General features: G+C 34.8%; 1 protein-coding gene across 1 annotated transcript in view; it reads right to left on the bottom strand.

Annotated features, from left to right (window-relative positions):
* LOC149801439 (insulin-like peptide receptor) overlaps positions 1-22643 on the bottom strand; it is a 184381-nt gene that overhangs the window by 55732 nt on the left and 106006 nt on the right. The window contains exons 4-9 of the mRNA XM_089955571.1: positions 14901-15096; positions 14067-14165; positions 11004-11151; positions 9070-9284; positions 3289-3415; positions 261-314 (exon numbers count right to left, since the gene is read on the bottom strand). Coding sequence (XP_089811697.1) covers positions 261-314; positions 3289-3415; positions 9070-9284; positions 11004-11151; positions 14067-14165; positions 14901-15096 — 839 coding nt within the window. The remainder of the gene's footprint in view (positions 1-260; positions 315-3288; positions 3416-9069; positions 9285-11003; positions 11152-14066; positions 14166-14900; positions 15097-22643) is intronic.

The following is a 22643-nucleotide window of genomic DNA, read 5'->3' on the forward strand; positions in this document are numbered from 1 at the left end:
GAAATCTTTAGTATGAGGACGAAGCTTCAGGTTAGCTTGCGATATTTATTGTGTACAAGATTATAAGGTTTGGCAGAACATTTTTCTTAAATCTCACTGTAATTAAAATTTTGGTACATCTGACTTCTGACTATCCCCCAAAGATCCCAGAATATTCCAAGTCAGTAGTTTTGGATGTGAAAGAATTACAGAATCAGACAGATGGACTATATCAAGATATTCAAGACGATTATGCATGGAGCTAACAATGTACCACTTACAGGTCTGATGAACAGGCATCTCGGCCCTGATAGATTGCGACGTTTCTCTCTGGCCTGAAAGCAAAGAGTTCTCAAATTAAATGAAAGACAAGAATGATGCTTAATACTGTATCAATTTAAAATCAAAGAACTGATAATACCCATGGTATGGAGGTTGGAGCATGATAAACGTGTGGCTTATTGTTAGAGATGAATGTCTTTTATCTTCAAACACACCATCAAAGAAATCAAGTTACAGTATTACTCATTATCAGTTGGTGATCTTGAAATCAGATACATGCATTAAAGAAAACCTCTCTGACAAGCAGACTGCTCTGCGTAGGCAATCTTGGCACATTCAGAGTTCACAAACTGTATAGGAGTAGGTTAGGACCTTACAGTCAGTGAATCCCATATATGTACAAATATTATGATTAAAATATAACTGACAAGTAAAAATATATTTTCTATTTGTCAAAGCTTGCTGCAGATAGTATATTCACATAATCATGTTTGCAAGAGAAAATGTGAGAGTGATACAGTGAGGAAATGACTGACTATATATTGTGAAAATAAAGGAACGATTGATTAAGAAACTGCAGGCAGTTGTTTATTTTAAGAATGCATACAAATGCAAAATAGAACTACTGCTAAATGTAATGTGGTAAGACTGTTGGGTATAGAACTGAACAGAACATAAACCATTGTGAACTGAACACAACCTCTCGATTTTGGACTTCTTGTGGAAGAGTATCTTGCACACCTGAGCTTACCCAAGATGAATTAAAGCTTCTCCTGTATCAGGCATGTGGATTTGTAAAGCCCTGACAACAATGCATCAAATGCTGATGTAATTATTAACCAAAACCATGCATATTATATATCATATCTACTGATGTAAACTATACACCAAATGCCAAAAACATATACCCATAATGCACCATTAGATATGGGTGAACAATGATCATTAGTACTCAGGTAAGACTCGGATCTGTCTGCACAATCTTCGATTGATGATTTGCATCTACTTACAGTGGTGCTTACTTGGATTATCAAATTCCTGAAGCACCCACCTGTTAAGTGGATTGTTGCAGACAATATATTTCTCACCGACATATCTGGCCACCCAAATCCTTTCAAGTTGTCTTTATAATTCTAGTCTCAGACACAAGTCCCTATGGTGCATCCTATGGTCCTCTATTTCGATGCTTCATTTGTTGAAACCATCCTTGATATTACTGAGTGATAACAACATTTTAAAGATGGCAACCATGGTAGCCATACTGGATGATGCAAGATCAGCAGCAGTTTCATTCTGAACCAACTAAATGCCATAATAAGTCTATTCATGAAAAACCCACGTCAGTATGATTGAACATTCTGGAGAAGTTTTAAATTTTCTCATCTGTATCAATTTTGCAACAATAATAACAACCAATCTTCATACAGTGGTCTTCTTGCAGAGACTACAGACTGCACATTCTACACAGAGTGCTAAAATATAACCAGTTTGAAAGATACAAGTCTTAACTATCTAAAAATATGAAAATCTCAAAATGTAACTTTTATGCCACATTGTTGATTGTCATGAAGTGGTTCATATGTATATACATACAAGTCACTTCATGACAAACAACAATGAAGCATTATTTATATATATATATATATATATATATATATATATATATATATATATATATATATATATATATATATATATATTATTAGTTGCAAAATCAGCACCATTGTCATCAAGGACAAACTAGATATCATGAGAAGTCCTGTAGTATAATCCCCACGTTAATATGATCATGTATTCAGGTTGGGGGCCCTGAGTGGCCGAGTGGTCTAAAGCACTCACCGTCATGGATCATTGCCATCACACCTATGTCTGCATGAGTTCTGCAATTCCTGTAAGTTCAACCCCAATAACTCCAATCTTGAAATGTTCTGCAATCTGAATCTACCCACAAGCAGGAAACAATTTAAACTTCTAGGTGGACTCAGTGACACTGTACTAATATTGCCACATTCCGATGACTCCAAATGAAACTCAAATCCAGTAACAATACATCATACCTAGGTGTTGAAATCAACAATGAAGATTACCACATATACAATCCAACCAATGATCTATGAAGAAAGGCTAAAAATGCTTGTGCTATATATACCTAAGGACAGTATGAAAGGTAAGAAGTCACTCTGAAATTGTGCAAACCTGCCAACTCTAACGAGACCTACTCAATAAGACCGTCAAAATTTGTCCACAGGTCACATCAATTTTTACTAAAGCACAAAAAAATATCACCTACTTCTATTGTCAAGTAGGAAAGCATGTGTTTAACTTTTTACAAGTACAGTTGGAGACTCATGCGCAGTGGTAAACATTATGTTCAAAACTACCACCAGTACAGTTTCACATGACACAGTTCCAAATGATATGGAGCTTAACGGCTTCTTGCGTCGTCATCTCTATCTAATCCCAGCCTTTTTAAATTTCAAATGTTGGCAGCAATCATCTCTCCTGCCATAAGACATACTTAGATCAACACATGATGTCCAACAGACATAATTGTTGGCCTTCCTGCCCCACCCCCCCAAATTCTGAATGTTCCTTCTTAATCTTCTGCACTATCTAAACTTGACCAACTACACTGATTCTAATATGAAAACCAGGACGTCGATTAAACAAGGAAGAGCCAGTATATGGATTATACAACAACATTTCCATATTTTTCATATGTTATTCCATAAGTCCGTATTTTAAGAATCATTTCAATAAGACCTGTGGTCAAACCATAACGGTTTGCAGGTCTGCTGTTCCTCCCTGTGTGCTGCTGTTCTGGGTGGGCATAAAAATGCACAGTAATATGGGAAAGGTGACCTTATACTGGTTTACAATGCAAGCAAAAACTGAAGTTTATCCTGAATAATTGGATCATGATCGTACAAGTTTTAATGAGGTACCTTACAGTAACTGACTACTGTAGTAATCATCTGGATGGGCATTACATGCAAGAAAATATGATAAATAGTAACATTAACTTACGCTTCCTTGTAATTGATGGTGTAGCTGATCAACTGTCGTTCATCTGCAGTGCGATATGGTGTCCAGTGCAACATTGCAAACTGGGGTAATGGAGTAAGGACAGTTAAATTCAGTATCTGCATCTGACCTGAAAATATATTTGTATAGTCTGAAGCCAGTTTGTATAAAATTTCAAAATATTTCACCAAAATAAAATAAAAAATGCTTGCCTGAAGATATCATCTGTGTGGAAAAAAAAGTGTTTCAAGGTTTCTTGAGTTTTCTATCTTTATCCACCTTCTATTTATACAAAAGTTTCATGGTTTCTTTAGTTCTCAACTGACATCCCTTTCTGATGGACCATCAACAACACCTGTCCAACAAAGAAGGTCTCTGCATCATGATGCTTTCCAAATCAGTCAAATTCTATCTGGTGGCAATATGTGATGCAGGTTGCTATCATTTGTCATTTCAGAGCTCTCAAAGTTTGCATACTTTCTGTCAATTTTCAGTTCTGCTGAGTGTCTTTTTAATAGAAATTTGGTTCAGTGGTCTTTTAGAGGAAGTTATTACAGGTTTTACAGCTTTTATTAACAGCAGCTGTTTGAAGACAGATTGGCAACAATTGTGCAAAATGTTGTTCACTGTTTACTGAGAGAAAGTCATTTAATAGATTTTCTATTTTTTATAATGTTGGCCACAACTGATTGGCATCCCCTGTACAAACCTGAAAGCCCTTAAGACTGCTTTTGACAATTCTCCCGAGTAGTTTTTAGAAAGTCATTAACAGGTTTTTCTATTTTTAGCAATGGTTGCCATATTTGATGACTGAATGGTATCATTTTATCAAATTTGATAAACCTTTATGCCTCAATGCTTTGTCTCATATGGTTAGATTCAGAAAAGCAGTTTCTGATTAGCTGTTTAAAGGTTTTCTGATTTTTAGTAATGGTGGCCATGAAGGATTGGCATCCATTTGATCTGTACTTCATTTTAAAGTCCTGCCACAAATTCAGAAAAGTATAGAGTGTTAACTTTGCCCAGCTTTCCATCTAGATGTCACATTTTGTTTAATTTTTGCATTCAGGTCAGTTTCTTGTGTACTTTTGGCTGTTTGATAGTACAGCTCTGTATATGTGTTGCTCTGGAGACTTAAACTAAAAGTTGATCAGTGTGACCTAGATTTTAAGTGTCACAGAATATGGTTAAATTTTGTATTTTAATTAAGTCTCTTATCTCATCATGACTGCCAGGTCATGCAATCAGTGTATCCCCCAGGGGAGTAAAATTGAGGGTAAAAAAAAAGAAAAACCTTGGTGTCAGAACTGGGGGTCAAATAAAAAATGTGGGGGTCAAAAATGTACTGACAAATTTTCATCTGACCTGTACTTTTTCAGCTTGAAATAGGATACTGCAACTTGTACAACATACTATCTTTGTCAATAAACACACAAACAAACTAACGTGCACAATTAACAAACAAATGCATTGTCCATTTAAAGAATAATTTTATTAGTTCATTTTTCTTTTAAAGTCGTACATCTTTTTGTAGCCATTTTATAGACCAACACATTACATATAAGCCAATACAAAAAGCCAAATAAATCTTTTTAACCAAATGGCAGTTAATTTCTTGCCTGTCATAAAATGTGTACTATCATCTGTTTCATTGTACTTTGTCCCAGAACACATTTATCCAAATATCAAAGAGGCTAATGATTCATCTTCTTTCTAAATAGTTACACTTACACCTTAAGATCTTACTTTTATTGCAGCAAAGTTAAAAACAAACAAAATCTGCAATGACCACCTGACTTTGTAATCCAAATAACGCATTTGTCTCTGCAAGTTTAATGATTTCTTTGTTGTGAAAGAATGTCTTGGATGATAATGTGTTCTCCAGATATCTTGTGGTGAATGAGGGCAGATTTTTTAAATTTCTTAAACCCTGTCACCAAAGGAATATTCACTTTTGCAGACTTCATAATCACGTGATCAGAAGTCACACCAGTAATCCTAATGGATGTGCCATATTCCAGTCAGGGGAATTTTTTTCTCCATTTTTCATTAAAGTTAGATCCACAGTTACTCTTTTGTGTTCTGCTTCTTTCATTTTCTTTGCTAATGATTCTTAGTGCATGCTGTTTTAATCTGGAGATCACTTTCTAGTGCAACAAGCATTGAGGTTAAACATCTGATAACATCTTGCTAAGCTCGACGGAAATTGCATGAGAGCTTATAAGATTAGGGGAAGTTACTTCATCAAAACATAGCCGATGCTAGCCTAGTTGCCTGTTTCGTATGCTCACTGCATTGCACCCCGCTACATGAATAGCGGAGGGAGCATACAAATCTGGGAACCAGTCAATGCCTATGCTCAAAGTATAAATGATGCCATCCCTCATCCAACGCATTGGATATTAAATATATCCTTACTGCATTATGCGAATCCTTTGCATTAAAAAAAAAAAAACGCATGGCAACAAAATGTGTACATCAGTTTTCTCCAGCACGCAACCCTGACCACAAATGTGCATAAAGGGAAACACTGATGCAATATATATGTATAGTGGCCATGCTACAACACAATGGTTGGGGTCCATAATACCTAACTATGTGAATGATTTGAAGCCAGAAAATAAAAATGGTTAAGATGGTAGTGGGTGGCAGTGACCAAAACTGTTGACAATTTGGTCCATGAAATTGTTTCAGTGTTATTTATGATGGATGATAGACCAGGCATCGATATTCTATTATTTTCCCATAAAATGGTAGGTAAATTAACTGATTTATAAATTTGGTTAAGTAGATTTTTTTTAGACCACCACATTGTTTGCTCGACTTGTGAACACTAAATATTGAATTTTGAAACTAACTGCATTTGTTTAACTCCAGACTTAATCCTGCCTGATGCTTCTAACTGCTTGTTTCTGTATCCCACTATCCTCTGTAAATATTAATTAACATTCTGACCTCTATTTATTATAACTACGGCAAGAATAACTGTTACATAACAGGGGTCACTTTTACAGGAAATGCAGAATAGTATTGACTAGTCCCTGATAATACCACAAAGCCACGTGCATGCTGGCAGCTTTCTCGTTTTTGTTGGGTGGGTGTGTTATTTTATATATCATTGCCAAATAGTAACAACCTTAAGCTAACACTGAAGATTAGCAACTATGGAAATTAATTGATTATAAATTTAGATGAGAAGCTTTTCTTTCCCTTGAGCAAAAATTGCACAGGACGAACAGAAGAAAAACGGACAAGACTTACTGGCTTTTATTCCTCATATATCAGACTTAAATTAATCAGCTTCTTAACGAGCTTATTTCTTTCAAACCAAAGAAAGAACAGAGACTGACCAATCAAACCAAAGAAAGGACAGAGACTGACCAATCAAACCAAAGAAAGGACAGAGACTGACCAATCAAACCAAAGAAAGGTCAGAGACGGACCAAACATTTATAGGAACTCTGGACCTAATTTTCAGGTCAAGAAAGATGCAATCACAAGACAATTTTTTTTCTTCAGGAATGTGTCACATCTTGCCAAAGTATTAAATCAAGTTTATTTTGAAACAAAGCTTTGCACTTCTTCAAGAAATATGAAATTCATTTACAATCTCTTCCCTAAAATGATAATTACCTTTTCACACAGTTTTCAAGCTTTAAAAAATTTTAAAATTTTTTCTCTAAAAAAATACACACATTTTTAGGACTTGGCTATAATAGTGTTACATCAGAATTCATTATATAATGAAATATGTTATAGTGTAGTTACTTCTGTTATTTGTTCGTGTGTGTGTGTGTCTATATATACATGGATGACAGTATGTTCATGATCTATGAGCACATTTTTACTTTAGAGGTATTTAAATTACCTCATGGCCTAACTATATACATGTAAATGTAGTAGAATGCCAGTTATACAGATTGTTCATTTGTACTGACTCATGTCCTCCCCCATAAAATGTAACTTTGCATATTAAAATCAAATACCGTCGTATCATTTATTTTCATTGGGCTCAATTTTCATGGTTTTGTATTTTTTTTAAAAGCCATTTTTGTGGGTACTTAAATTTGTGATTTTGCCTGTTAAAGTTTGCATATTAGTAGGTATTTAATTTCATGGTTCAACCTCTACAGATACCCAAAATAAAGAATACAAAAGAATAAAACTATGCCAACGCAAACGGCTGTCAATTTAATGTTTAAAACAATACTACCACCTGTATGAGCACAAATCAAAGACCTGGCAAGTTCAATAATTACACAGTGTTTTTGACCAAGTGAAATAACATCAGTCGTAGCCAATGCAGCCAACAATACTAAAACAATACTTCCATCTCTATAAGCACAAACAAAACACCTGTCCAGATTAATCACTTTCACCATGTTTTCGTTCAAGTGATCAACATCAAAGGAAGCCGACGCAGCCAACAACACTAGGCCATTCAGTTACTGAAGTACATATGAATGATCTCTTACTTAAACCACTGTCCATCAAGTTTCACTATCAGTACTTTCTGACAATCATGGTGTTAACACAGTGGCTTAAGAGTAGTAAAATTCAACTTAGACCCCCCCCTCGGTTCCTAGACTTCCTAAACCGTCAGAAGCTGAGAACACGGCGCAGGCGCTTGCTTACCAGGCAGCTAATGTTTGTGCCTGCCTCTTGTACAGAACGACTTCAACCACTAGACTTGACAGTAAAGAAAGAGTACAAAGAAGAATTCAAGTCACACTTCCACAAGTGGTATGCTAAACAGGTCATGGGCGCCATTACGGAAAAAGATGTTACTGGTGATGATTAGTGCATAGTATTAGTAAACCCTGCAACCTCATTAATCAAGCCAATTCACACTGAATGGATAATTGCAGCTCACATGACAATAAGTGAAAGATCAGACCTAATTATCAGTAGTTTTGAGAAAGCTGGACTTGTTTAATTCAGCAATTTGGGGATTATTTACCCGAGAAGCATTTGTGAGTACCATGAGACTTGATTGACACGATGTTGATACAGTGGCTTTGTCCAAAAATCTGTTAAGTGTGAGCTTTAATACTCTGCTGTAATTAGTGTATATACATAGTGTTTCATTAATAATAGTGTTTCAAGAAATAGTTACAGGATTGTTGTTCTTTTGGATTAAAAAAGCATGGATAAAGTGAAATGTGCTTTCAGAAGGATTTAAACGTTTCAACAACAGTTGTACTCAAATGAAGGATCGATTTGAATAAGAATTAAATTTAATTTTCATATACTCTTATTTTGTATTTTTATTTCTTTCATTTTCAGTATTACTAGTTTGAATACCTTATGCTTCTTCCTACATTTTCTCTCTATCTTTACTTACCTCACATAGCGATTTAAGGCAGTGAGTGTAAAATTACAGCTATCGGATACCTTATCGCACATGTGCACTGAAACAATATAAAATGATTTATAATTCTGGTTTCAAAAGATTAAAATAAAAAAATAAAACAAACACATGTAAAGCTAATATATAATTACCAGAAAACAGTACTGACCTTGATTTATCAAATACTAGTAGCTGTGTTATCTCTAGGAATGATACACTGTAAGAAAACTGGGGAATGGGGCTGGGGGGGGGTCATCATCCTATGTGGCTCATTTTTCGTTGGGGATTTAAATTTGTGGTTTGGGGCAACAACGAAAATTGGTCCCCCACAAAAATTGATGATACTACAGTATCCTGATGACAGATTTTCCAAACTGAGTCAATGAAGACTAATAGTTAGTATTCATTTTTACAACAGATAAAATTTGTCTTACATGTCATCCGATCTCCATTTGTAGAGGGTGACACGTCCATATCAGTAGTTTTGTTAAGAAGATTGAGGGGTTCCAAAAGCATTTTGATGATCTTAATACAAAGTTTGCTGTTGTAGTGGAACCATACGCTCCCATTTAGCAAAACCAGATTCTTGGTGACTTCCTCTGTGAAAAGTTCTTGCAGGTTTGAGTTTTCAAACACAGCCAGAGCATATCTGAAAGTAAACAGTATACAAATGAAAGAACACAATCCTGTCCATTCTTGTCAAGTGTATATACTTTTACCTTTGAGTTTTGATGTGAATTCAATTAAAAAGCATTTTGATGCTGTATCATCCACAAAATCTTAGGACACTGTAAAAAAAAAAGTGATTTAATTAAAAATAATATCAGAAGGATTTCTCCTATTTACTTTAAGTGTATATATCTGCTTATAACAAGAGTCCATCTGCAAACTGCGTGGACCCAGATCTGCCACTACATAATGTGCCAGCAGATCTGGGTCTGTGCTGTTTGTTAGGAGTAACCGGTAGAACTACCAATATAGACTCGGATCTACTTGCACATAAAGCTACAGCAGATCAGGATTTTTGTTCTTTGCAGTTTGACTCGACTTATAAGCATGCAAATACAGAACATTTTGTATGCCACTTGACGAGTTTTCTTGTCTTATTTATCTTACAAGAGTAAATATTTTTACTTGTACCACAGACATTGAAAACAAAATGGCTTTTAAAGTGCTGATATGAAGATATTTGATGTACCAATATTGTGGGGTGTATACCCTCTCTCTTTATCAACCATAACTTAAAGTGCATGAAATATAAGCATAGCTGACCTGCGCCATGCACCCTACGATGGTAAAACTTACAAATAAACCGACCATCAGTGAGAGAAAAGATAAAGAGATACAAGTTAAAACAATCATGTTCAATGTTTGGAGCACTCTTTCTTTACTTTAGCCCCTTTCATGTTTAAATTGTAAATTATGCATTTAATTTATTTAACCAATATGAATGAAAACAAATGATCAAGAAAAACTAATTGGCAATTATCTATTTGCAAAGAGGATAAGGAATAGCTGAAATATATGCAGAAAAACGTTTTGCAGCGGACAAACTGAAAATGGATGTGAAGCATTCACTCCCCGTCAATAGTTTCCTGTAGTTTAACTCCATTGGAAATTTAAGTGTATGGTATAAATAAAATATATGTATGCTTACATTTGACCTATTGCTACTATACATATTTCATCAAAGAAAACTGACAAACCTCATTTCATTCTAAAGAAAAATTTATACTTCCATTGCATATCACAGCGGATGTACTGTGCATATATTCTACATTTACCTGAAAGCAATTCATCTTCTTACAAAATTTTAACAATCTGTATCTTACATATTTATAACAACTTTTTGTTGGTGCTATATTGTCTATATTGTGCTGATGTGTCATTTAATCATAAACATACAATGCTATTAGGAACAAATTATTTTTCTTGTTATTATCGGGGACTGAACAAAACAAAAAATATTGTGTGCTTGGGATTCTTGAAAATTTTGGTGAGCATTACCATTTTCGTTACTGTAAATAAATTAAATTGAAAATTATTCCACAAAAAAAGGAATTTCTAAAAAAAACCAGCAATTCTTTGTTGTACATTTTTTCAAGTTTTAGAGTACTGTGTCATAATTAAGGCCACTATCATGCTTTTATCATTACAGCCAGAATTGTGCCATCGTATTACAACTAACATGTAAATCCAGAATTCTACATTAGTGCAAAAACTATTTAGAACAACCCAGATGAAACAATTATTTTCTGAAAACATATATAGCAATTTGTTTCCTCGGTTTGGCTTCAAACACTACAGACTCAAATAATTTTCTGAATGAAAAAAGATTACATTTTTTTTTCCTTATTCTAATACCCACCTTCCTGAATACTGTTCTTTTCCTTGTATTTCTCGCAGGTTTTTGAAGAAGTGCAGGGACAGCAGAGCATGAGACCGGTAGATTCTAATATAATGTGTGACAACCTCTATCTCCGCTAGATTGTTTTCCAACTCTTGACCAACAGAGCCTATAAATAATACATGAAGCATTCAGTATCTTGCACAGCATGCTTTCAAATATTTTCTTCACGAAAGATAATGTAAAATAAGGGCATCAATTTTTCTCGTTTTGCAGTAGATTAATTTCAATCAATTCATCAATCTTTGGTTTTGGTTTTGAAAAGGTACCTCTTTGTTTACACATAAGAACCATTATTCATAGGATAATTCATTTTCTGCTTCAACCACACCAATCCTGCATCTGTATCCCTTTCTAATACAAACTGAATAACTCTGACTCACTCAAAAGAAACTCTGAAGTAATCATTGTTACACCCGCCAAATTGGCAACGTTTTGGTGGTGAAATATCCTGTCAAATGTGCAATGAACAGATCATACTATAAGGATAGCCACTGAAAATAACTCAGATGTTTCAAGTATCAATAAAATTCTTGCACTTTTAAATTTTCAGATCTCCCTGCAACTTCTAAAAGAACAAAAACAAAACAAGTAATACATTCAGTTTAAATTATTTATGTTCTTGTGACAAAAATGAAATTATGATACAATAATAACTAGTGGCTTCAGGCCGGTTTGACATTATTATTATTGTTATTATTGTTATTTACATCTAAGATCAGTATTCAGCATGTGACAGGAAAGGGAAACAATGTTCTGACTGGCAAACACACAAGAAGATGGCAATGGACTGCGTGTAATGACTGTCCATAAGCGTGTATGTGTTACATGATCAAGACCAAACTGAATGTATTACTAATTTATTTCTTTTAGAAGCTGCATGAGGCTTAAGTCAGCTGAACAAAGCATGCAATTTCCTTAATGAAACAAACATGTTTAATCATATTCAACTAAATGTGATTAGTCCCATTCATTTCATTGAAGAAACTAAACAAATTGTTTAAACAAATTTGCAATCCTTGACCACCATCACTCTTCAACCAACTATGATGGTGGTCCAAAACAGCAACAGTTTAAAGTGGCAAAATGGGTCATTTCCTCATTTCTTGGAAAATAAAGTGCACAATTTATGAAAATTTGCAACAAATTCTGAATCTTTGCATGATTAAGCCTGCATTGATTTGCGTGACGTTTTCAATTTAGTGGAATTTTTATAACTACGTATCCTAATAGCAACTCTGAAACTTGTGTTATTGTGCAGAAACCATTTTTATTCTTGACCTTCTGATCCCAAAATCAATAGCCTCCTTTCTTGGCCCAACTACAAACCATCCATAAAGTTTAGTGGAGGTAGATCTTACACAATTAATGGTATTGTGCATAAACCAAGTTTCTTTCTGTTAGTGACCTTGACCTTTGACCGTTGGACTCCAAAATCAATAAAACGTAAATGATGAGACCTCAAGTTACTGTGTGAAAGTGATTTGTCTTTCAGTCTGAGTGATTCAGACTTTTAGCTTTTGGAGCCTGAAAATGACAGGTTCTTCCTTACACCAAGTACAGCTATCCACACAGTGTGGAAACTTAAAATAATTGAGAGGTAGTATTGTTGTGGATATGTCAATTTCTGTCATTCAGTCACAGTACAGCTATCCACACAGTGTGGAAACTGTTAATAATTGAGAAGTAGTATTGTTGTGGATATGTCAATTTCTGTCATTCAGTCACAGTACAGCTATCCACAAAGTGTGGAAACTGTTAATAATTGAGAAGTAGTATTGTTGTGGATATGTCAATTTCTGTCATTCAGTCACAGTACAGCTATCCACAAAGTGTGGAAACTGTTAATAATTGAGAAGTAGTATTGTTGTGGATATGTCAATTTCTGTCATTCAGTCACAGTACAGCTATCCACACAGTGTGGAAACTGTTAATAATTGAGAGGTAGTATTGTTGTGGATATGTCAATTTCTGTCATTCAGTCACAGTTACCATGACCTTTCTGCTTTTGAGCATTAAAGTATCAAGGTTCTCTCTTAGTCCAAGTACAAGGCATCCACAATGCTTGCTAGATATAGATGGTGAAAAATTAAAATCATGCATCAACAAGCTGCCAAGGGCTGTTCCATTTAAACATATATGGTACCCAGGGAAGGCATTTAAAAAAAAAATACATCACACGGTACTTTGATTCCATAAGAATTCATATTAAAATGATAAGAAAATTCTAAATTGCATCTATGGGTGAGTACCCAACATCAAAACTGCCTTCCCTGGGTCCCAGGTAAGTTTTACTGGAACAGCCCTAACAGACATGACAAACAAACATTATAACATAAAACGATTGCCTTATGGAAGGTATATACAGTTTAGTGTGTAGGCTTTTATGAACGGAGGTGAAAGACAAAAGAACCTGGAAAAATCACAGCAACCTAAAATGCTTTGCTTTAGCTACAATCTGGGATTGAACCCCACTCCCCATATCCAAAGATTACAGTAAATTCTCAAGAACTTTTACATACCTCAGAATTCTGACATTTGAATAGCTGATCTCGAATTACTGTCCAACCAGAATCAGAATTCTAAATTCAGACTGAATTTAGCAGTTTCTTTTTAAATCTCAGGCCATGGACCCAAAAGTAAAAAAAAAGTTCTCTCTCTTGAATTCTGATATAATTACAAAACGTTCTCACTCCTGAATTCAGGTGTAATTACAAAAACTTCACTGCCAATGTGGATATGTGAGAAAGCATGCCAGTAGCTTCTCATGGGTCGGTGGTTCTTCCTGGGGTTTTCGCGGGTTCTTCCTCCACCATTAATACTGGCCGCCATGCATAGCCTATCTTGTGCTGAAAAATGGCATTAAACCCCACAACAACAACAACAACAAAAACTTCACTCTTCAGACATAACTCAAAATTCAGGCAACGTATGTTAGCACAGACCCAGCATTGTTGTAGCCCAATTACTCAGCATACTATCTGTTTGACCTTGCCAAGAGAAATATAAGGTAAAAATACTTGCTTCCACCCATGATACTGATCTCCAGTGGCCCAGTGATAGTAGTACATCCTTTTAACTGTTGAGCAGAGTTGATGCTGTCTATAATTTTTCCTGAACACTCTGAAAATAAAGAGAAATATGTTAACTTATGGTGTACAATTTAAAAGTCTAACATAAATACTAGCTTATAAGACAAGTCCAAATGCAAACTGCACAAACCCAGATCTGCCAGTGCATCATGTTGCTTAGTAGTGAAAGAGTTAATTTGTCCACGCCAACTTTTATTTTTTTAAAAATGTTCTTTCATAAAATTTATACTTTTATGCTTTTATTATGAAATGAGAATTGTTTCCCCTTCAGTTAGTAAACAAACAGCCTTGAAATACGAAACAGATATATTTGGTTCCATCTTAAAGTGAACTAGCTCCCCAAGTAATACACTGGTTCTAATTATGTTGTGATGGGCGGATGTTTGGATCAACTTAGCCAAAATATAAAAGCATGGAACAATCTTTCAATTTCAAGATTCTGCGAAGTTTAGTGATTTTGGAGATGGGATTTTAGAACTGCACAATCTTATCATATGCTTTGGGACTTTTTGGTGTTTGAACAATTACAAAAAAACATAATTACCACTAAAAGTACATAGGATAATTACTGGTACCCGGTGTCAAATGCCTATCATGCCCAGTTAGTAACCAGTTATATTTCAGAATGCAAAACAAAGTTTCCTCAAACTGAATTTTTTATTTTTTAATTTAAAAAATGTTAAGCAAGTACCTATTGGAAAATTTACAGCACAGAGAACGAAATGACAGTTGTTATTTTAGTCCATATTGTTTTTAAAACAAGTACCTTTTGGACACTTTCCAGTACATGGAACACAAAGAGAGCTGTTGTTTTTGTCAGGAATATACTTTGGTGGGCACTCTGACACACATTCCTTCTGTTGGTAATGACTGGGTGTTGAGTTCACAAGCTTATGCGGCTTGTCTCTGTAATCGGTAAAATTCAAGCACTCTGTATCCAGCAAACATCTTCGGTTCATGAACTGCAACAGAATCATCAAAATGATTAGGAACAAATTTTAAATTTGTGAACTCGCTTTTAAATTGTACTGAAATAAAGGACCAGGTAAGAATTTTTATACAATGAAACCTGTTATTGTTGTTGTTGTTGTTGTTGTAGGGTTTAATGCCATTTTTCAGCACACGATAGGCTATACATGGCGGCCAGTATTAATGGTGGAGGAAGAACCCGGGAAATCCACGGAAAGAACCACCGACCCTCGAGAAGCTATTGGCAAGCTTTCTCACATACCCACATTGGCTGAATCCGAGACTCGAACCTACGCAGACAGAGGTGAGATGGCAGTGATCCGTAACAGAGAGTGCTTTAGACCACTCGGCCACTCGGGGCCCCTTGAAACCTATTAAAGGTTAAATCTACATACAGAAGACACTGAGGAAAGCGATACCTCTTTTATCAATTTCCCTTACAAATGAACCTCCTCTATACACCTATCCCGAAACAGCAAAATGTTGTGGTCCCTGTTCTTTATAGCCAGGTTTACAGTATAGATTTCAACAGCTGTATTTTAAAAGCTACCCTTAAAACAAGGGTGCCACAGCAATCTGATTGAATTGAAAGGCATCAATGAGAGGTCATGTTCTGTTGTCCATTTACTCACTTATACTGCTGAGTGGAAAACATTCGGAACATGACTGCTTAGGATGATGCCTTCTAACACTAAATGCAAGACTTGATCTGACCGATGAGCATTTACTAAAAGGTCAGACTGCTCTGGTGGCCTAGGTGGTTAGAGTGTCCATCTCAGATACAAGAGGTTATAGGTTTGAACCCCAGCCAAGTCATATCAAAGACTTATAAAAATGATACTAACAGATGCCTCACTTAGCACTCAGCATTAAGAGGTTAGTGTTAGGACTGGACTGGTCAGCCTGGAGTCAGGATAATATGACTGGGTGGGACATAATGCTACATGTCTGCTACATGATGCAGACCTGCCAACCCTATGAGTCTGTCTCAGTAAGGCATTTGATTTTTTTCTGTAAGATTGACCAGTTTTCAGTATGGTCTAACAAAATATCAATAACTGCCATTGTAAAGCTAAAAAACATAATAAAGTTTAATGCATTGACAATAAACATTTTGTTCAACTGAAAAGTTTGTAATGTATGCGTAGACTTTATTTACCACTAGTACAGTTGCACAAATTCTAGTTCCAAACCCTATGCAGCTTTATGACTTGTTGCTATCTCTCAACTTGACATAACTCTTGGAAATTCTTTTCCATTTCACATGACGATGGCAATCATATCTCCCGCCATGAGACATACTCAAATTGGCACGTGATGTCCAATAAACATAATTGTGTCCTTTCCAGCTTTTATTGACAAGAATCTGAATACACTTTTTATTCTAATGTGTTAATTATTAACACCTTTCTAGAAGCTTTTTTCCATTTCGTCTTAAACATGCATCGCTATCTGGACGCCACTTAAAAAAGTCTGTAATCAGCAGTTTGATCATGCAGACGCTTCGCATGAACAAACAGGTGCAGTTTTCTCTTCTTTTCCTTCTCAATGAGAGCCTTTTGACTTCCAAGCTGTGTGCTTGTATTGGCGACATGGAGTGCACATATTCTGACTGAGGGCTACATCTTTCTTCTTATGGTAAATAACTGAACTTTTTCCAGATGCTTTCTGAGCTTACATTTTTCCGCATGCAGCTTCTTTTGAAGGTGCTGTTCCAAATGCTTCCAGAGGTCACAAAATGCCAGTCCTCTAGTGTTCAGTTTTTTTTATAAACAGACCAACTAATTTTCCATAAACTTTTCGCTCCAACCATTCCTATTACCATATGTTTTTTAAAACCTTTATCTAAACTTTTCGTGTCATAGTGTCTCTCAACAACTCGGGGCGCCATGTTTTGCAAGCATGCTTCTTTCCATTGCCATTACATGAAGATTCATTGGATGAATTTAATCCATTGATCAATCAGATTACTCTTTACGATAGTTATGTGCTAACTAATATATGAAACAAATAATTTACACGGATCCTTCTGAAAATCTAAGTAATTGATTTCGGTATGCATTACATGCATTTTTAGTGCATGTTTTTTGGTGGGAAAAAACCCAACTTTTTTTTTCATTACAGTTTGATACAATGAGAAAATCATGTCACTAAAAAGTGTCTGCACATGTAACATCCTTGTAAAATACTGAATTCTTTGCACTGCAACTACACTGTTACTAGCCTTAAATATGAAAGAACTAATGATTACAAACCACAATCGTCCATTCAATTTTCAAATTGTATTATTGAACTCACTTCATTTCACATCATTTTGGTTGCTTCTGTTTTTGGACTCAGCCAGAATTACACAAGTAACCATTAACTTGTTCATCTACTGTGTCATGAATACTTTCCAGCTGTGTAAAATATTGCATTATGGTAACATGGATACAACAATATAATAACATAAGTTACTCCATCAAATTTGCAATTTATTTACTTTCCACTTGAAAATAATTTTTTTTTTTTTTGTTCAATTTCCCCATTGTAAATCAAAGTATCTGCGTGATGCATATCTACATTTTTTGTATCTCCTAGTACATGATTTTATCTAATTTTTATAATTCTTATTCATAGCTTTAATGTGTACAGAATATCTATAGTACAGCCTGGCCTACATGATTTGATCATAGTATGGCATAGGATTTATAAACAGATGTTTATGTATGTGTTCACGATTAGTAATAATAATCGTAATAAGATGACTTCAAATGGTCCCTATGGCTTGGTTCCTCAGCGACTGCTTGGATATGGAAGTTTCGAGAATAATTATGTGGTTTTCCATTGGTTGCGCGAGATCATGTGAATATGCCTAGTTCATCAAATCAATAGCGTATGCTGTCACATGGGGTCTATTGTGAAGTACAGTCGCTTTATATGGTGTATATAAGGAGAAAATTAAGCATTCAGTTTCTTTCTGTTTCTGGCGTCATTCACCCTTTTTGTGTTCCTGATGCAAGTCTGCAGATGTGCTTTATGTTATACTGAGATGTTTTTGCAAGGTAAAACATTTGTTTGGACAGTTCAGTGGTGATAGAAAGTGCTCATTATCTGGAGAATAATATTGTTCTGGAACCATTATAAATTATTCTAAGGAATTCTGGACAATGACATCTTGACATCAAGAGTTCTTGGAATACCAGTACATTTCCATTATTTAAAATTTTAATGGATTTTTCATTCATTTAGGACTTTCAAAAACCTTGATAACGAAAACTTCCTCTCACATTTATCATTTACCACTTTAATAATCAAATTGTTTGTTAAGTTTCACAAAACTTGTTGATTTTGCTTCTTTTCTGGTACTTGAGTTTGTGACCATAGAGACATAACAATGATACTTCATTATGATTTTGACAATGATCATAGTTCCATTGACTCAGCTCAGTTCAGTAATTTGATGCATTGTCTAGGTACATTTTTAATTCAATTACTTTTCTTTGGAAAATAAACATGGTTCTATGTTTTATTTCTCCGCTGTGGCACATAGCATCTCGAGAGCACAGAACACCGTGTCCACCACCTTCATCCCCACAAATTTGGGGGAAGATACAACAATTTAGAGAGACAAATGAAAATTACAGAACATAATGCACAAACAGTGCTATACAAATACAATAACATTATTGGCTCTGAAAGTTTTGGCCCCCATAACTCGATGGTCTGTACTGTACTGTACTATCATATTTTGCTTGGACAATTACATTATTGTAATAAAAGCTGTATCACATGCTCAAAAAACCTGTGAAAACATCAGCATATTTGAATATCTGGTTTTTATGTGCTGCTCCACAGAATTTTCCATTCCTGACCTTGCTCTCATCAAACTTTAGTGTAGAATCAATACCTATGTTTTCTGAATTACTTTTCGTTCCAAGCTAACAAATAATAAGTATTAAATGACAAATTATGTATTTCATAAATTTCGTTACTTGTTTCAACCTCAGAATAAATTAAATCTTCCTTGCTATGGGGAGACTTTAACATCAAAAATAACTAACAACTGTCAAACACTTCACACTGCAACTCAGCCTACTACCATAAATGCTTAAAGTTTTCATGGCAAGGTACATTGTTTTAAAATAAATATTCATTGCCTACTTATTGACATTTTATCACCTTCCACAACTTTGGCCAATGCTTGCACCAGCAAAGACACGGATGGCCATCTAGAAATTAAATGTGTGTGGGCGTCATTTGAACATTTTTCTCACAAAAAAACATGGCCAGAGTGGTACACAGGGTCAACATAGGTGTGCTTACTTTTGGTCAGGTTACAAACATGAACAGGTCATTCATGGGCAATCATCCATTCATATGCACTTTGTACAGGATAAATATTTTGGGCAAGAATTCCATGGGGCCTTTTTCTGGGACATTTCCAAAAAGCAAAGTATGTACTGTCAATTGCTACTAGAGTGCAACCCCGCCATACGCGAATTCAGATATAATGCAGTTGTGGCATGGCTCCCGAAATTTTGTATATTCATTCGCACATGAAAAATTAGTTTTTGTTCAAAGTATGTGAAATAGTGTATAAAAAATGTATTATCATTATAGTGAAGGGAGAGTGTAGGAATTCAAATATAATACGATCGTGGCATGGTTTCTGAAATTTTAAATACATGTACGTATATTTTTCTCATACCAGGAACATTTTTTTTTAGGTACGAGAAATAGTGTGTAAAACGTTTATCATTTTGGGGAAGTGTTCATGTATGAATTTTAATATAATACGATCGTGGTGTAGCTTTCAATTTCACCAAGTTGTTGAAGTGTTATGCCAAAATAAACATTATCAGATATGTTACTTAATATTGATCCATGAGTAAAGCCAGTAAGTCATCTTTGTGATTTTCTCAATTAATTCTGTATACAATCATTGTTCAAACAAAAGCCAACATGTGTTTCTTCTTTAACTGCATACACAACCAAGTGGAAGACAATGAGGTGGTTGATAAAAAGATTCTCACAATTTAATGAACATAAAAAAATGACAGCCGCCAACATGTTTGCTGGGTTTGGCGGTTTTATCCGACGCAATCAGTTGACCAGTAAATAATTGAAAGGGTATAAAATTATACATGCGTTCAGCTTTAAAAAAAATGTATGACTCGTAACCACTGCATGCCTACTGCACTTAGTTCTTGGGTTTTACATGTGTATGGCGTTTGCATATAAACTTGTAATTAATTTCCTGTTTTATAAAAATATTTTACTGTTATGGAAAAGCAAGTTCACAAACTCAAGTTGTCTCTGCACTTTGCGCAATGATTAGTGTAGTGTAGTTTTCACACATTTCTTTTGATTTTCACAAAATATGAAGTAAAAGTTTTATGCACAATGAAAGCATGTGTTGATTGTTAATTATTCTTGCTGCAGTCATTTAAATGAACAGGCATACATGCGTTAATTATTGGAAATTTACAATGGATAAATGTACACAGAAACGCATATGAGAAAATTTTAGCAGTATGAAATTTGTACAGACACTGTTCATAGACCCTGAACGTAATGAACCATATGCATGCTTCGTCTTTCTTAACCTAATTTTGCTGTTAATTTTTCCCATTGAATTCAGACACATAATGATCTGTGACAAAATTAGTGAATAGTTTAAATATGTATGCAATTTTTGCAATGGAATTACATGTATTAAGGATTAATTGCAAGATCCCACGATACGATATCAGACAGCAAGTAAGCAGTGTTAATACTCTGTTCATGCTATATATTAAACATTGAATTCAAACACAATGATCTGGGATATAATTACTGAATATTGTAAATCTGGGTGCAATTACATGCATTATGGATGAAATGCATGCCACGACGGCACGATAGTAAACAGTGTTAATACTATATTCATCATACACATTAGACATGAATACACGTGTGTGCCAATGCATTGTTCTCTGAAAAAAGTAAAATACTGTACAACCCTGTATTAATGTGACCCTGCTATTAATGTGTTCCACTGTACTCTAAAAAGAGAATCTTTTTTAATGCAAATATTCAATTTCAAAGCAGTGAAATAAAATAATTTGATGCAACAATCATACCAATTAAATAAATACTTGTTCAAAGTCATGCAATAATCATTTGATGCAAGAATTAAATTGGACCAAAAAGTCCCCTAATCACAAAATGCAGTTAAAATGGAAAATTATAATAATTTACAAAAAAATGCAATTAAACTGTAAATGAAGGCATGGTAGTCAGACTGGTTCTGGGTTCTCGCGTTTCTAGATTTCTTTAACATTTCATATAATGGAAGGTTGGAATTATGAGCTTGGACAAGAGGACTTGAGTGTCATGAAAGGAAAGCAAGACCACAGCAACTGTTGTGTATTATTTCTATTAAAACCTAATACCAATTGACTAATATACTGTAGAGATTTGTAAGCTAATCCACCAGTTAGAAGGGCAATCAATCAGCTGTCAAGCTTGACCTGTAAATGACTGCATTAAATAGTTCCTGCAACTAAACAGCAAAAGAGCTCCCCATGTTCCTTAATAAAACCCTGTCTGGACCGACCTTTGCAGATGCATGACCCTTTCAGAGTGAAAGTTCGGTCTTTAATAAAAGTGGTAATGAATAACAATTTTAATAACCTTATTTAACTTGTGCCTGTATACCTAGTTTCCACTTATTTACACTCAACTACACTGTAATTTTTCAGGTGTTACTAGTGTAATCTAATAAATCAGTCACCAAACCCAGATTGGGATGTTCGAGGTTTGGGATCTGATCGTACATATTTATTTATAAAACACTGCAATATTTGCAGACAAATTTGTCTAACACACCAGTGCAACAACAACCAAATGGTCAGTCGAATCAGTGAGCATCTGGAGCAATTTGAGTTACAATGTAAAATTCATCCATTTTGTTAGTTGTATGTTGTTGAACTATTATAATAGTTACATGACAAGACATGTATCATGTGAAATCTCATTGAGAAATACATGTAAATCAATGAAAGCACGAGTCAAAAATATTCTGAATGAGCAAAAGTTGCATCTGATTTGTCATTCAATATGGATGGGTCAAATGATTATCCACCCATGTAGTCCAGTAATTCAATATGGCAGTGGGTGGTAGGATTATATAATTTTCCATGTGGATTTACAGGTTGTCCAATAACAGGTTTTAATATGGAAATATGCTGTACAGATTGCCATAAGGACACATGCAATATGATCTGAGTTGAACCCACGCTTGTGAAAGCGAAAGAACCTGACTTAAAAGGCCAGTGATTTGAGAAAAGTGTCATTTAAAAGCAGATTAGTAATAATCAATATCATGTGAGAGAGCACCTCTCTTGAGATTGCTTTATGTCATAGCGACTTATTGTGTTAACTCGGTGCTACAAAAAGTTTGACATTTTTCTGAGTGCATCTAAAAGCAATGAATTATTTAAGTGTGATGCTACTGAATAAATGTCTCTAAAACAAATATAAACTGTGAAGGATAAATCAATAAAATATTACATTG

The sequence above is a fragment of the Sinohyriopsis cumingii genome, chromosome 4, assembly GCF_028554795.1.
Source record: "Sinohyriopsis cumingii isolate HCF-2022 chromosome 4, ASM2855479v2, whole genome shotgun sequence".
Taxonomy (NCBI): domain Eukaryota; kingdom Metazoa; phylum Mollusca; class Bivalvia; order Unionida; family Unionidae; genus Sinohyriopsis; species Sinohyriopsis cumingii.